The sequence below is a fragment of the Vulpes vulpes genome, chromosome 12, assembly GCF_048418805.1.
Source record: "Vulpes vulpes isolate BD-2025 chromosome 12, VulVul3, whole genome shotgun sequence".
NCBI lineage: Eukaryota > Metazoa > Chordata > Mammalia > Carnivora > Canidae > Vulpes > Vulpes vulpes.
Window position 1 is genome coordinate 102,491,505 of NC_132791.1, and position 12,969 is coordinate 102,504,473.

General features: G+C 65.4%; 1 protein-coding gene across 4 annotated transcripts in view; it reads left to right on the forward strand.

Annotated features, from left to right (window-relative positions):
* Positions 1–808: 808 nt before the first annotated feature.
* Positions 809–12,969, forward strand: part of IGSF9B (immunoglobulin superfamily member 9B) — a 47,088-nt gene continuing 34,927 nt past the window's right edge. For all 4 annotated transcript variants that reach the window (XR_011995747.1, XR_011995746.1, XM_072729296.1 and 1 more), the window contains exons 1-2: positions 809–1,052; positions 11,440–11,637. Coding sequence is in view for 2 of the 4 variants with exons in the window: in XM_072729296.1 (XP_072585397.1) it covers positions 989–1,052; positions 11,440–11,637 (262 nt within the window). In the remaining 2 variants the exon portion in view is untranslated. The remainder of the gene's footprint in view (positions 1,053–11,439; positions 11,638–12,969) is intronic.

The window sequence follows — 12,969 nt, forward strand, 5'->3', positions numbered from 1 at the left end:
AACTTTTATTGCCCAAAGTAGGGATTTAGTAATGATGAGCAACGATGACCTCCGCTGGGGGTGGCAGTGTGAGTACGTGTGTTCCGGGGGGGTGGGGGGTGGGGTCTCTGACACTCCCTTAGCTGAGCCAATGACTCATTCTACATCGGAGCGACTTTTGGAGGTCATTTTAGTCATCCCCCTGCCTTCGGGGCCGGATGGAGTTGGACTCCACGGCATCATGTTTGAGGGTGGGAGGGGGTCGACCGCTGGGGCGGGGGGGGGAGGGGGGGGAGAGTGTCCTTGCGTGGACAGGAGTGGGGCAGGGCGTCGTGTGACCTGGACGCGCCCCAGCCCTCCCGCTCCGGGGCTTCCCCATGCCTGAATCAGCATCCTTCTCCAGGGAAACAGCTTTCTGCAGGTGGAGAACCGGATGTTGGGTTTCCGGGGTGGGCGGGGGCGACGTCCCCTCGGGCCCGGCCGGGGAGACTGGGGCATTCCCGGGGTCCCGTCTGCAAGCCCGAGGGGCCCCCGGCGCCCCCCGGGTCGCCCAGAAACTTGCCCTGCGGCGCGAGCCGAGGAGGGAGCCGCGCGGAGACGCCGCGACGCCCTCTCCCTGGCAATGCGCATGATTCTGCGGCTCTGGGCTCGCCACACTTCAACGCACCTTGAAATGGGCTCGCCTCCTGCGCGCCGCGACGGACGGGCGGCCGAGCCAATGGGCTGGCGCGCTGGCGGGCGGCGGCCAATGGGCGCGCGGCGGGGGCGGGGCCGGGGTCCGGCCCGCTAGGCTTCACCGCGGCGAGGGCTGCGCTGCGCCCGGGCGAGGAGTGCAGGTGCCGCCGCGCCGGGGCCGGAGGCTGCGCGCCGAGCGAGCCGAGCCGCGCCGCGGAGGATGGGGAGCGGGCCGCCCGGGCTGCAGGGGCACCGGCGCGGGGCGTAGCGGGCGGGGCCGGGGCGCGGGAGCGTTCGGGTAGGATGAGGCTCCTGGCTGGCGCGCGGTAGTACTATGATTTGGTATGTGGCCACTTTGATAGCAAGTGTGATCGGCACCCGAGGTCTCGCGGCTCAAGGTGAGTTGAAGTGCAGCGCCCGGCCCGGCGCCCGGCGCCCCGCCGCCCCGCCGCCCCGCCGCCCCGCCGCCCCGCCGAGGTGGGGTCCCGCGGGGCGCGCCCCGGCTGCACCCGCGCGTGCCGACACCCGGGCTCCGGCGGGGCGCGCCGGCGGCTCCCCAACTCCGGCCGCCGCGGGCCGGGGGAGTCCGCGGGCCGGGGCGGCGCAGCAGCCTTGCAGCGGGGGGGCGCCCCAGCCCCGCGACCCCTGGCGCCCACGGCCCCCGGAGGCGCAGCGGTGCCCGCCTCCCGCTCGCCGGCGCACGCCCCCCGGGCCCGTCCCGGCCGCCGTGTCCGCGCGCCCAGCCCTCCGGTGCCCGCGCCCCCTGCCCGCACCCGCGCCCCGGCCGCCAAAGTTCCCCGAGCGCGGGCCGCGCAGGGCCGACCCCGCCGCCGCCGCCCGCCCGGGCGCGGGACCCGCTCCGCTGCTGGAGAGGGCGGCGGGGCGCGCGGCGGGCTGGGGTCCCCCTCCCTCTGCAGCATCTCGGAGCCCGGGAGCGTTTTCTTTCTGCGACTTCCCCGGGTCTGAGCCCGGGATGCGACGGCCGGGAAGCCGGCGAGTTGGGTGCTGCGTGCGTGAGCGCGCGCGCGCTTTTGCCTGGAGACGGGCCGAGCGACCCGCAAGGCTCCGGGCGGCACCGCAGGCTCCCGGCCCCCCGAGGGGGTGAGCGGAGCGGGCGCTGGGACTCCGAGCTCACCGTCTGCAGCGCACGGACGCGACCCGGCTGCGGGCAAGTCCCCCAGGCCCCGAGGAGGGGACAGGGGCCGAGAACCGGCGGGGGCGGAGGTGGGCGCGGAGGGCAGGGGGCCTGGGCGGAGAGGACCCGCGCTGGGGCACAGCGCTGGCGAGGGGCGCCCCCCCGCCCCGGGGCCCTCGGCTCCTCTGGGCGGTGCAGGGGGAGAGCGGAGCGATCGGGAAAGTTTCTAGGATGGAACGTCTCCCGTGCTATTCGAGGAAGGGAGTGAGTCTGGAAACGGAACCAGAGGAGGGCCAAGGAAGGGTGATTTGGTGAAACGCTATGTCGACACGGGTGGTCTTCAAACTCCATTTGTCAGTTGGGAAAACTGAGGCCGGGGAGCCCCAGGAGCGTGTGGGATGGCGGTGGGTGTGACGTGGGTCGGGCCGTGTGTGAGAATCTGCCCTTAGCTTCAGCCTCCTCCGATCCCCGGTTCCTTGTAGTCTTCCGATGCCCTCGTCCTCCTCCCCTCCAGGTTTTGGTACGTTCCTGCTATGGGACTGTCGCTGAAAGCACAAAAGGAGCTGCTGGGGATCTTTGAATAAAAAAAAGAAAAAAGAAAAAAGAAAAAAAAAAAAAAAACAGATACTGAAAGGAGGCTCTGAAATAGCCTCCACCCTGAGAAGTCAGGGTGAGGGGAATGGACTTTGGGCAAGTTTAAACACAGATTGAAGGCAGGTGGGTTTATACCTGCAGCAACACACAGAATGGCCAGACAGAAGGAAGGACTTCCCACCGTCGAAGGTTGTTGGGCATGAAGCTTATGGGTGTGGAGAGGTCCCTCTGTCGGGGCTGGCTTGACATGCACCCCTGAGCCTGCCCCTCTTGTTGGTCTTGGGGTCCTTTTAGCTTAAAAAGGCTATTTGCATATTAGTCAAGGACCTAGGTACAGAGGCAAATGATCTGGTTCCAAGTCCTGGCTCTGCCACTTGCTGGCCCCGTGACCTTGGACAAGCTGCCCAACCTTTGAAATGTCATTTGCCTCAATGGAAGTGTAGGGTTAACAGTATGAGCTTGTGGGGTTTTCTGGTGAACGTTAGCGCTGTAAAGAACTGAACGACTACCTGATGTATATACTAGGTGCTCAATAAATGTTAACATGGCTATTATTCTTATATTCGGTATTTCCGGGGTTCCCGGCTGCTGCTCAGTTTCTGTCCCTGCGGCCAGTCAGGGCATTGGGACCTGGGAGTATCTTGGGGGAAGTTCAGAAGGCTGCCTCTGTCAGGAACCAGGTAGCGGCTGCGGCTGACCTTGTCTGAGGAGAACCTCTTGTTCCCCTGAATCCCAGGGAGGTGTGCCGAGGGCGTGCTTGGAAATCCTTTGAAAGATCTGCAGAACTGCGAGTTGTATCCGCGGTCAGAGGCTTGTGGGAAGGATGCAGGAGCTCGGGAGGCACGCAGCCTCTGGAGTGGGGGGGGAGGGGGGGGCCTGTGTGTCAGGCCTTTGCTCACACGGGAAATGCCAGCCACTGTTCCACGCTGGCTCTGGGTGAGAGCTCAGCTGCTCTCTGGCTGGCTTTAAAGGCGACTTCTGGGGAGATTCCTGAGAGCCAGGGGCTTGGAGATGCCCCCTTTAGGGCTTGGCTGAAGCAGAGGCTGCTCCAACAGAGGGGTAAAAGGGAATGTGGGTTGGGACAGTTAGGGATGGGCTCCCCTTTTGCCTTAGAACGTGTGTGTGTGTGTGTGTGTGTGTGTGTGTGTGTGTGTGTGTATGGTGAGTAGGGTCCCTGGAGAGGTCGGAGAGGGTACGGAGAACATAGGTATCTGGCGTCTGGGAGATAGATGGTGCCTGGCTCTCGGCATTCCAGGCTGAGCAAGCTCAGGGGGGACCCTGGGCCATGCCTGGGTGACTGTGGACCTGCCGTCGAGGTCTTATTCCCAAGGCCGCCGCCTCCTGTCCACCCAGATGCTGCGGTTGGGTTACCCCTGCTACGGTGACCCCACACCCACGGGGGTTCTGACTCCCATCCTCCGGGTAGGGTACCTCTACCTGCCTGGCCTTGACTCTCCCTTCTTCCCTTTGCTGCTGAAGGTGGGAGGGAGGAGATGGCGACCAGGAGGCTCTAGCAGGACCCCACGGGCAGTCCCTCCGCAAAGAAGGACTCTGTTGGGCAAGTGGCCAAGCGGTCCGTGCGCGCTCCAGTCCCCTGCACACGCGCCAGAGGCAGGGGTGTGTCTGGCAGCCTGCACCCCGGCAGAAGCTGAGGACGGGATGTGATGGAAAGGGCACGGCCCAGGGGCAGTGGGAAGACTCCGCTTCCAGCTCCTGGCCTGAGGCCCAACGTGTGCCAGACTTGGAGTGGGCAGGTCCCAGAGCCCGGGTTTCGTGTTTATGGCTCGGAGGCGGAAAGCGGAGGTCTGGTTACCCGAGGAGCAGAGGCTGCGCAGCTGGGCGGCGCCGAAGCTCAGCATCTCCCTCCTCCCTCCCTCCTGGCTCCTGCTCTGCTCTCCTGAGGCCCGCCTCTCCTCCCCCTGGCCCGCCCGGCCAGGGTGCGGCTCTCTCCCTCTCTCCTCTCCCTGCCCTGTCCGTCTTGGGCCTGCAGGCTGCTGGCTTCTCCCCCAGCCTTCCTGTGCTGGGGTGGGGGTGGGGAGCTACGTCCCAAAGGGGGCTAGGCCTGAGATTTAACACACTTCTCCTCTCGGAAGCCTCCTCCCTCCCCAGACACTTCCTGTGACCTTCTTAGGCTGGGGCCCCGGTCTCAGGGGGCAGTTTCTGTCTGTCTGCTGCCTACGATGAGTTCAGCAGCTTGACGAAGAGTGGATCTGAATTATGAGAAGAGCTGTAATTGGTGTGAGCCGTCTGCGGTTGTGCGCACATGCCTGTAGAGGCATGTGTGTTTGCACACGTGTGTATACATGCCTGTGCTTGCGTGTGCATGCACTGTGTCTGCATGCACATATGTAGGGGGCAGCGGGACGGGGAGGGGAGGCTCCATGTGCGGAGGCCCTCCCCTCCCCTCCGGGTGCTGTGGGTGGCAGTGTGACTACACTCGGAGCAGACACCTCACTCTCCTCACCCCTGCTCTTCACCTGAGTCGAGGCAGCCCAGAAGTTTTCCAAGTTGCAGGCTCAGCCCAAGGGCCCGATTAAAAGATGCCTGAGGTCCCAGAGAGAACGACTGAATGGGGGCAGAGCCGGGCACTGGGGGGCCAGACCCCGAGCTCCAGGGGCCCAGGAGCTCCAGCGGGCCCGGGTAGAGCAGGGGCTGGGCCCTGGGGACAGGGCCACGGCTCCCGGGGCGCACAGGCAGCTGTGGCCTGGCCGCCCAGGGGCCCTGCCCGCGGGGCCAGCGCGGTCTGCCCCAGGCAGCTGACCTATTTTTCCTAGGAATCTTCCTGCTTTTCTGTTCTCTCTTGCGTGAATAAGCAGGAGCCTGGTGAGCAGAGAAGGGCCTCCATCAGGGCTCTGGACAGCAGTTCCATGCGGGCCAAAGCCAAAGCAAGGAGGGAGGTGCCCGCAGGCTAGGGGTCCTCCTGGGAGGAGGGGGCACTGGGCCAGGGAGGAGGGGGACTGGGCCAGTGCCCTCAGCCGACATGGCCTCCCCCGTGCCCTAACCCGTCCGGGTCACAGGCGGCCACAGGGAGCTCGGGCCGCACCTGCACATGGGCTCTGGGACATGAGCCTCGGTCCTCATTCTCTGGCTTCAGCCCCGGGGTGCTGGGCTTCTCCGGGAGTAAGCACGGGCTTAGGTGCCCACAGGCCCATCTTGTCTTCCCCAGGAGCCCCGGGGCCCTCACCTGCCTGTCTGCGGGCCCTGGGGTACACGCGTGCGCTTGGCCGCGGGGCTTGCGGGGCGTGTGCGGGGCGCGTGCGGGGCGTGTGCGGGGCGCAGGCTTCCTGGGCGCGTGCGGGGCTTGCGGGGTGTGTATGCGGGGTGCAGGCCTCCCGTGGTGCGTGCGGGGCCTGCGGGGTGCTGCGGGGCTTGCGGGATGTATGCGGGGCGCATGCGGGGCGCAGGCCTCCCGTGGTGCGTGCGGGGCGCGTGGGGCGCGTGCAGGGTGTGGGGCGGGGCGTGGCCGTGCCCTTCCGCGGAGGAGCCCCTGCAGGAGCCGAGGTTGAATTACGACTGCTTCCTGCCAGGGGCTCCTGGGGAAAAGGCTCTTGGAAATACAATCTAGCCGAGAGCAAATTAAGGTTGCTAATAGCAGGGCTGCAGCCTCGAGGGCTGCGGCGGGGAGCAGGCCCAGCCCGGGGTGAGTGGGGGGCAGCCCCAGGGGAGGCGCCCTCCGTCCTGCCCTCGGTCTGGAGCCCTGTGGGGTGGGCTGGGAGCCAGCACCCTGAGAGGGGGAGGGGGCGGGGGCGGGGGCGGAGGACTGGAGCCCGCCTGGCCGTGGCCTTGCTGGAGGCAGAAGGGTGGCCCCGACCTCCAGCCCACCTGCCTCCTGTCACCTGCGCTCTGCAGTGGTCCCTGCTCTGGGCCGTGGGGCGCCTGCCCCTGCTTCCTCAGGCCACCCCTCTGGGTGTGTGCTGGTGTGGGAGGCTCCCTGGAATCTCCTGGAGCCTCCTGGCTTGTTGGGGAGGAGTGATTGGGGGACTATTGGGGGCTGTGCCTTTTTTGGACTCAGCAGGGATTATTTTTAGGCTGGCAGATGGAGGTGGCGGTGGCTGTCGCTGGTATTATTAGACAACAGGCCTGTGGTTTGGGAGTCTGGTGCCCAGAGGAGGAGGGGGCGGGGGGACGAGGAAGAGGAGGAGGAGGAGGAGGAGGATCAGGAACAGGAGGCTCCGGGAGGACCTTGTACTGGAGGATGATGGGGCTGGTGGCCCCTCCGCCCGTGCTCCCCCCTTGTCAGGGCTGCTACCTGCAGAGTGATGCTGAGCCCAGGCCTCTCGAGGCCAGCAGCTGCCTTCTGCCGGGCCCACCCTGTCTCCTGTGTGGCTACGGGGCCCTGAGCCACAGGGGGTGGGGAGGGACCACCCCTTGGCCGGGTAGGGTGTGGGGTGCCGCGGGGAGAGGCCTTGGGGCCTGGGCCTGGGCTCGGCAGGGGGGTGCCCCCCCCCCCTCCCGAGTGAGTCCCAGGTTGCTCCTTAGTGAAAAGGAGCCCATTGCGTTTTGTTCAGGTGGGCATCTGGACATCGGGGGACGTTTGTGGCCTGGCCCAGGGCCTGCCGTGCGCTGGGTACTCAGGACGCGAGGTGGCTGGCGTGGACGCTGCCCTGCCCTGCCCTCCTAGAGCTCCTGGGGTGCGCGGGGTGCTCCTCCTCTGCCAGCCACTGGGCAGGAGCCCATCCTGGGGCAGGACTGGTGGGGCCAGGCTCCATGCACCTGGATCCAAGCAGCCTGGGCCTGGCCGCCCACTGGGCACCACCTGCGTAGACAGGGGACTGGTCCCCTCGGGGTGCCCCAGAAGGTCAGCCAGACCACAGGGGCCACCTGGTCCCCCCTGCTCTCCTGCTGCTTCCCCCGGCAGAGCCCCAAGGGGCAGGCTTGTTGCCCTCGGTCCGCAGTTTCCTGCCTCTTCCCAGACCCACCGCGGCTCCGAGGGTCCAGGGCAGCTCCTGCGCCCTCAGCGCCACAGCCTCCTCTCTTGGCTGCCCAGGCTCTTTGCTGGGAAAGGGGCCTGCCCCCCCCCACCCCTTGCAGCCCTTCCTCACCCAGTCGCTCTAGGTCCTTCCTCCCCCTCCCTCTTCCCATACCCTCCCCCATCTCCCCTCCCCTTTCCCATCCCCTCCCCCTTCTCCTCTGCTGCTTCCCATCCCCTCTCCCCCTCCCCATCCCCTCTCCTCCTTCCCCCCTCTTCTCCTTCCCTCCTCCCCTCCTCCTCTCCCCTTCCCATCCCCTCCCCCCTCTCCCCTCCCCTTTCCCATCCCTTCCCCCTTCTCTGCTGCTTCCCATCCCCTCTCCCCCTCCCCATCCCCTCTCCCCCTTTCCCCCATCTTCTCCTACCCTCCTCCCCTCCTCCTCTCCCCCTTCCCATCCCCTCCTTCCCTCCTCCCTTCCTCCTTTCCCCCTTTCCCATCCCCTCTCCTCCCCCTTCCCATCCCCTCTCCTCCTTCCCCTCCCCTCCCTTCCCCTCCCTTCCCCTTCCCCCTCCCCCTTCCCATCTCCTCTCCTCCTTCCCCCCCTTCTCCCTTCTCCCTTCCCATCCACTCCCCTCCTCCCTTCTCATCCCCTCCCCCCTTCCCATCCTCTCCCCCCCTCCCCCTCCCCCTTCCCCCCCATTCCTGCTCTCAGTTGCTGCAGGCAGCCCTGCTGGGAAGAAGCCCACTTGCTTCCTGAGGAATCCTCCACTCTCTCCCCTCCCGGTTCCGGGTCCATGAAGCCCGTGTCTCTGTGTCCCCTGTGCCCGGAGTCCTGTGTCCTGCCCTGGGCCGGGCTCTGCCTGCGTCCCTGCCTCTCTCTCCTGGTTTCTTGAGTCCCTTTCACTCTTAGGTTTGGGTTTGGTGTCCTCCTGGGTTACAGCTCATCTCTCTCCTCCATCAAGCCCCTCTTCCCTTTTTGCTGCCAGCTTGTTTACTTTTTTTTTTTCCTTGTTGGAGCTTTTCTGGGGAAAGTGTTTTATTAGACATGCTTTGGCTCGGAAAGGATCGGGCTCAGGAAGGAGTGCTTGTAGGTGTTGAGTGAGAGTGCTGTGTGTTGACGAGTTGAGGAAGCTGATAAATATTTTAGGGCTCAGCAAACCAGGAGCGTTGGACGGAGTGCAGAGGCTGGGGCAGGGCTCCCACCCCTCCGCTTTCTTCTTGGGAAACTCTCTCCTTTTGCTTTCCTCAGAATCCTTGGGGTGCTCCTCTTGCCCTTCCCCTCTGCCCCTGCTCGTCCAGGCCGGAAGGGGTCCTTCTGCAGAGATGCCAGTGGGGCTGACTGGCTTGGGGGCAGGTCTAGGGTCGGCCTTGGGTGGGTGCTGCGTCCTGAGCCCCAGGCAAGCTGGGGAGGGGATGGAAACCTGGAGCCTGGAGCCTGGCGGTGCTGGGGGAGGTGTGAGAGGCCGCCTCATTGCTCTGTGGTGAGGATGAGGCAGGCATTGATTGTACTGTGGGAACCCGCTTCCGCGCCCACCCACCTCCTGGCATTGCCCCGCCCCCCCGCCCTCAATCCCCTGTAGCTGGGGAGCTACCGAGCTGCAGACCCCAGCTTCCCCGCTAAAGGGGGCAACCGTCAGCCCCTCTGCCTCCTGTCTTCAGATGTAGGGCCCGAGCCCTGGGCAGGGGCCCCCTTCCATGGTCAGCCTCTGTCCCCCATGCCGGGTACCCAGGCCCTGGGATAACTCCTTCCTCTTCCTGAGGCTCCTGTCTTTCCTCTTTTCACCACCTGGAAAGTCCATGCAACACACAGTCCCGTATTCACAGGCACACTCACATCCCCCCAGGCACACACTCACCCGTGTGGTTTTGCCAAGAGCTCACATATGCATCATGCACACACATACACTCCCCCGTGCACACACACATGGCTCCCCCTGCTGGCTCCTGGTGCCTGCCGTCTGTCCTGTCCTTCTGGGTCCAGGATCAGCCTTTGTGCTCCTAGAGGCGGGGAGGCAGGCTCTGTCCCCTTCTGGGTGCCCCTGGGGTTGTGGGGGAGGGGCCTGCGGCAGCTGAGCCCTCTCCTTGCTTTCCCCGAGGGGCTGGAATTCAAACCTAGCCTGAAGCAAGGTTGGGGGTGGGGGGAGTTGGGAAACCTGCTGGGCCTTAGGCAGGTGAGTGCAACACTGTGCTCTGCTCCAAAAATACTCTGTGATCTTAGCTCTTTCTCTAGAAAACAGTGATGTCACCAGTAGCCAATCAGCTTCTAGAAGAGCTTGCCTCCTCCTCCTTCCGCAACTTCGGGAGGAGAGGGAGAGGGGGATGGGAAGGGAGAGAAGGAGAGACACAGAGATGAACAGACAACATGTAGGCAGCCGCGGAGCGGGATGCAAACATAGCAACCCAAGCACACGGAGGTCCCTCCACAGAAAAGCAGGCAAAATCCCTCCCCGGTGCAGAGGGACAGGAAATCCACATATTTCCCCCAACACAACACACACACACACACCCCACACACTGATGGAGACATGAAAACCGAGAAAGACAGACCAGTATAGAAGAATTCACACAGGGTGGGAGCTAAGAGGAAAAGACAGAGACACAGAGACCTGAAGAGAGACAGAGCAGCACAGAGAGACCCAGAGAAGGAGCAGGGGAGAGAGGGACCTGGGAAGAGTCAGAGAGACAGACGCACAGCAGGACCAGAGACACAGAGACATGAAGGGAAGCCAGAGACAATAGGAGACAGGGACACACGGGGGGTCAGAGATGCAGTAAAAGTCTGTGTGAGAGGCCCCACAACAGATGGGAGGCTGGACAGAGGGACGAGGGACTGAGGGACGGAGCCCCCCCCCCCCCCCCCCCCCCCCCCCCCCCCCGCCGGAGGCCCTCAGCTCTAGGCTTGGCGCCCCAGCTGCGCAGCTGCTGTCCGTGGTGCTGCCCGTGGTGCTGCCCGGAGCCGGGCTGGGGGGAGGCGGAGCCGGGCTGGGGGGAGGCGAGCTGAGGGCCAGCCGAGGCCTAGGCCCAGCAGCGGTGGGTAGTGTGGGGAAGGGGCCGGAGAGCCTCTCCAGGGCCATCCCTTTCCCTGGGAAGCCAGCTGGACAAGGTGACTTTGTGAGCATGGAGTCCTTGTGTGGGAGGGAGCAGTTTTGGGCTGAAGTGGGGGTGGCACGCGTCCTGTGGGGGCTCAGGTGTGGTGGCCAGGGGCCGCCAGGCGGGAGTAGCTGCACCTGAGCTGACCTGTCCTCTGTGTCCTCCAGCTCAGGCCGCGGCTGGGTCCTCCACTCTGCCTCCTGCTGCAGGGTGGGGGGGATGCACCCTTGCCAGCTGTGTGTTTGGTCATCTGCCAGAGGTGGGATGATCTCCCCTGAGCAGGCAGGCACAGCAGTCCCAGCGTCCCCGCGTCGTCCCCAGCATCCTGCCTGCCTGCTGGGGATGCTGGGCTCGGCAGTTGGAGGGCTGGAGGCTGCGCCTGCGCCCCTCTCCACAGCAGGTGCCAGTGGGGCAAGGGAGGAGGGGCCCAGAGAGGCCGGTCAGGCCTGCGGGCTTTTCCCTCGGGGTTGCCACAGCAGCCTGAGCTGGCTGGCTCGGGATTCCCCGCTCCTGGGTGGAGTACTCGTGTTTTGTGCTGCGAACCTCCTCAGGCTGAGCTGGGGGTGGGGCGTGGGAGGAGGCTGGCTCTGCGGCTCTTACCAGGCTCTGGTGGGAAGCCTCCTGCGCAGGGAGGCATCGAGTATCTACTCCCTGTGGCCCAGGCTGCGGCCCCTCCACTTCCTCGGTAGCCAGAGTCCTGAGAACTGTTGGGGGCTGGGGGGTGGGGGGGGGACATGGTCATGGCTGTGCTCCTCGGGACTGCGGAGGGAGGATTTGGCTTGCACGACTGGATGGAACCGCTTCTTCCTCTTCCTCTCTCCTTCCACCCATCTCAAGTTCTTGGGTGCCCGGGGCTCCAGGGCCCCCCGGAGGTGTGAACAGAGGGGGGTGAGAGGGTTCGGGGGCACCGGGACCCTCTGGGGGGTGACGGAGCTCTTAAGGGGGCGGCCTGGGGCCGTGGGGAAGGGTGGGGGCTAGAGGGCCTGGGACATGGTGGGGGCTGCTGGAGCGGGACCTCCGCCCACCTCCCTTGTGCACTCCCTGTGCCACCCGCAGCTGCCCACGGCCTGCGAGAGGAACCTGAGTTTGTGACCGCGAGAGCCGGCGAGGGCGTCGTCCTGCGATGCGATGTGATTCACCCCGTGACGGGCCAGCCCCCGCCCTATGTCGTGGAGTGGTTCAAGTTTGGGGTGCCCATCCCTATCTTCATCAAGTTTGGCTACTACCCACCCCACGTGGATCCTGAGTATGCAGGTAAGGGCTGGGCTGCTGTGCGCCCGCTCCTGGCTCAGCCACGGCCTGCCTGCCCTTGCGGTCGTGGTCACAGTTGCGGTCACGGTCATGGTCGCAGTCGCGGTCACCGTTGCGGTCACTGTTGCGGTCGAGGCTCCTCCAGCCTTCCTCTCTGTGGCCGCTCATCGTTTCCCGACTGGTGTGTTACCTGTTCCCCATAGTCCCTGCCTCTTCCATGCCCTCCTTTGGGCTTCAGTAGGTTTTCATTAAGTGGGAGTTGAGGGAGGAGGGGCCGCAGATGGGCGTGGGGGGGTGGGGGGGTGGGGGGGCCCGGAGGGGAGGCTGCGCCAGGGCCGTGGTGGGAGCGCGCAGCATGCAGGTCAGTGGGACAGAGGGACAGCAGGAGAGAGGGACAGCGGGACAGTGGGAGAGAGGGACAGAGGGACAGTGGGAGTATGGGAGAGTGGGACAGAGGGACAGCAGGAGCGTGGGACAGAGGGACAGTGGGAGAGTGGGACAGCGGGAGAGCAGAACAGAGGGACAGCGGGAGAGCAGGACAGAGGGACAGCTGGAGAGCGGGACAGCGGGACAGTGGAGAGCAGGATAGTGAGAGAGCGGAACAGTGGACAGTGGGTCAGCGAGAAAATAGGACAGTGGGAGAGCGGGATAGAGACAGCGGAGAGCGGGACAGTGGAGAGCAGGACAGCGGGAGAATGGGACAGCAGGACAGCGGAGAGCGGGACAGCGGGAGAATGGGACAGCAGGAGAGTGGAGAGCGGGAGAGCAGGACAGTGGGACAGCAGGAGAGTGGGAGAGCAGACACCGGGACAGCGGGAGCGCGGTATAGCAGGACAGCGGGAGAGCGGGACAGTAGGAGAGCGGGGAGCGGGAGCACAGGACAGCGGGACAGTGGGAGAGGACAGCGGGAACACGTGCCAGGCTGCAGGGCAGCTGTGCACAGGAGGGGCCGAGGCACAGCCCTGTGCCCTGGGCCAGGTGGCCTCGTGGCTGACACTTTGCTCTCCCTCCCTCGGCGTGAGCCCTCATGCCCTCAGGCCGGGCGCCCCATCCCGCATCCCTGGTGGTGGTGCACCCGCCCTCTGGCCCCTCTGCACCCGCCTCCTGTCCTGCCCTGTCCTGTCCCGGGGTGTCTTGCTCGGGCTCTTCCTGCCAGCGGGGGCCTCTCCGGGAGTCACTGCCAGCGTCTGTGTGCCAGTCTGCCGGCGAGGAGAGCACAGGGCCTGAGCCTGAGCACGTGAACCTGAGTGTATGTGGGTATGAGCATGAGTGTGTGAACGTGCGAATGTGTGAGCGTGTGTGTGAGTGTGAGTGGTGTGGGAGCATGTGTGTCGT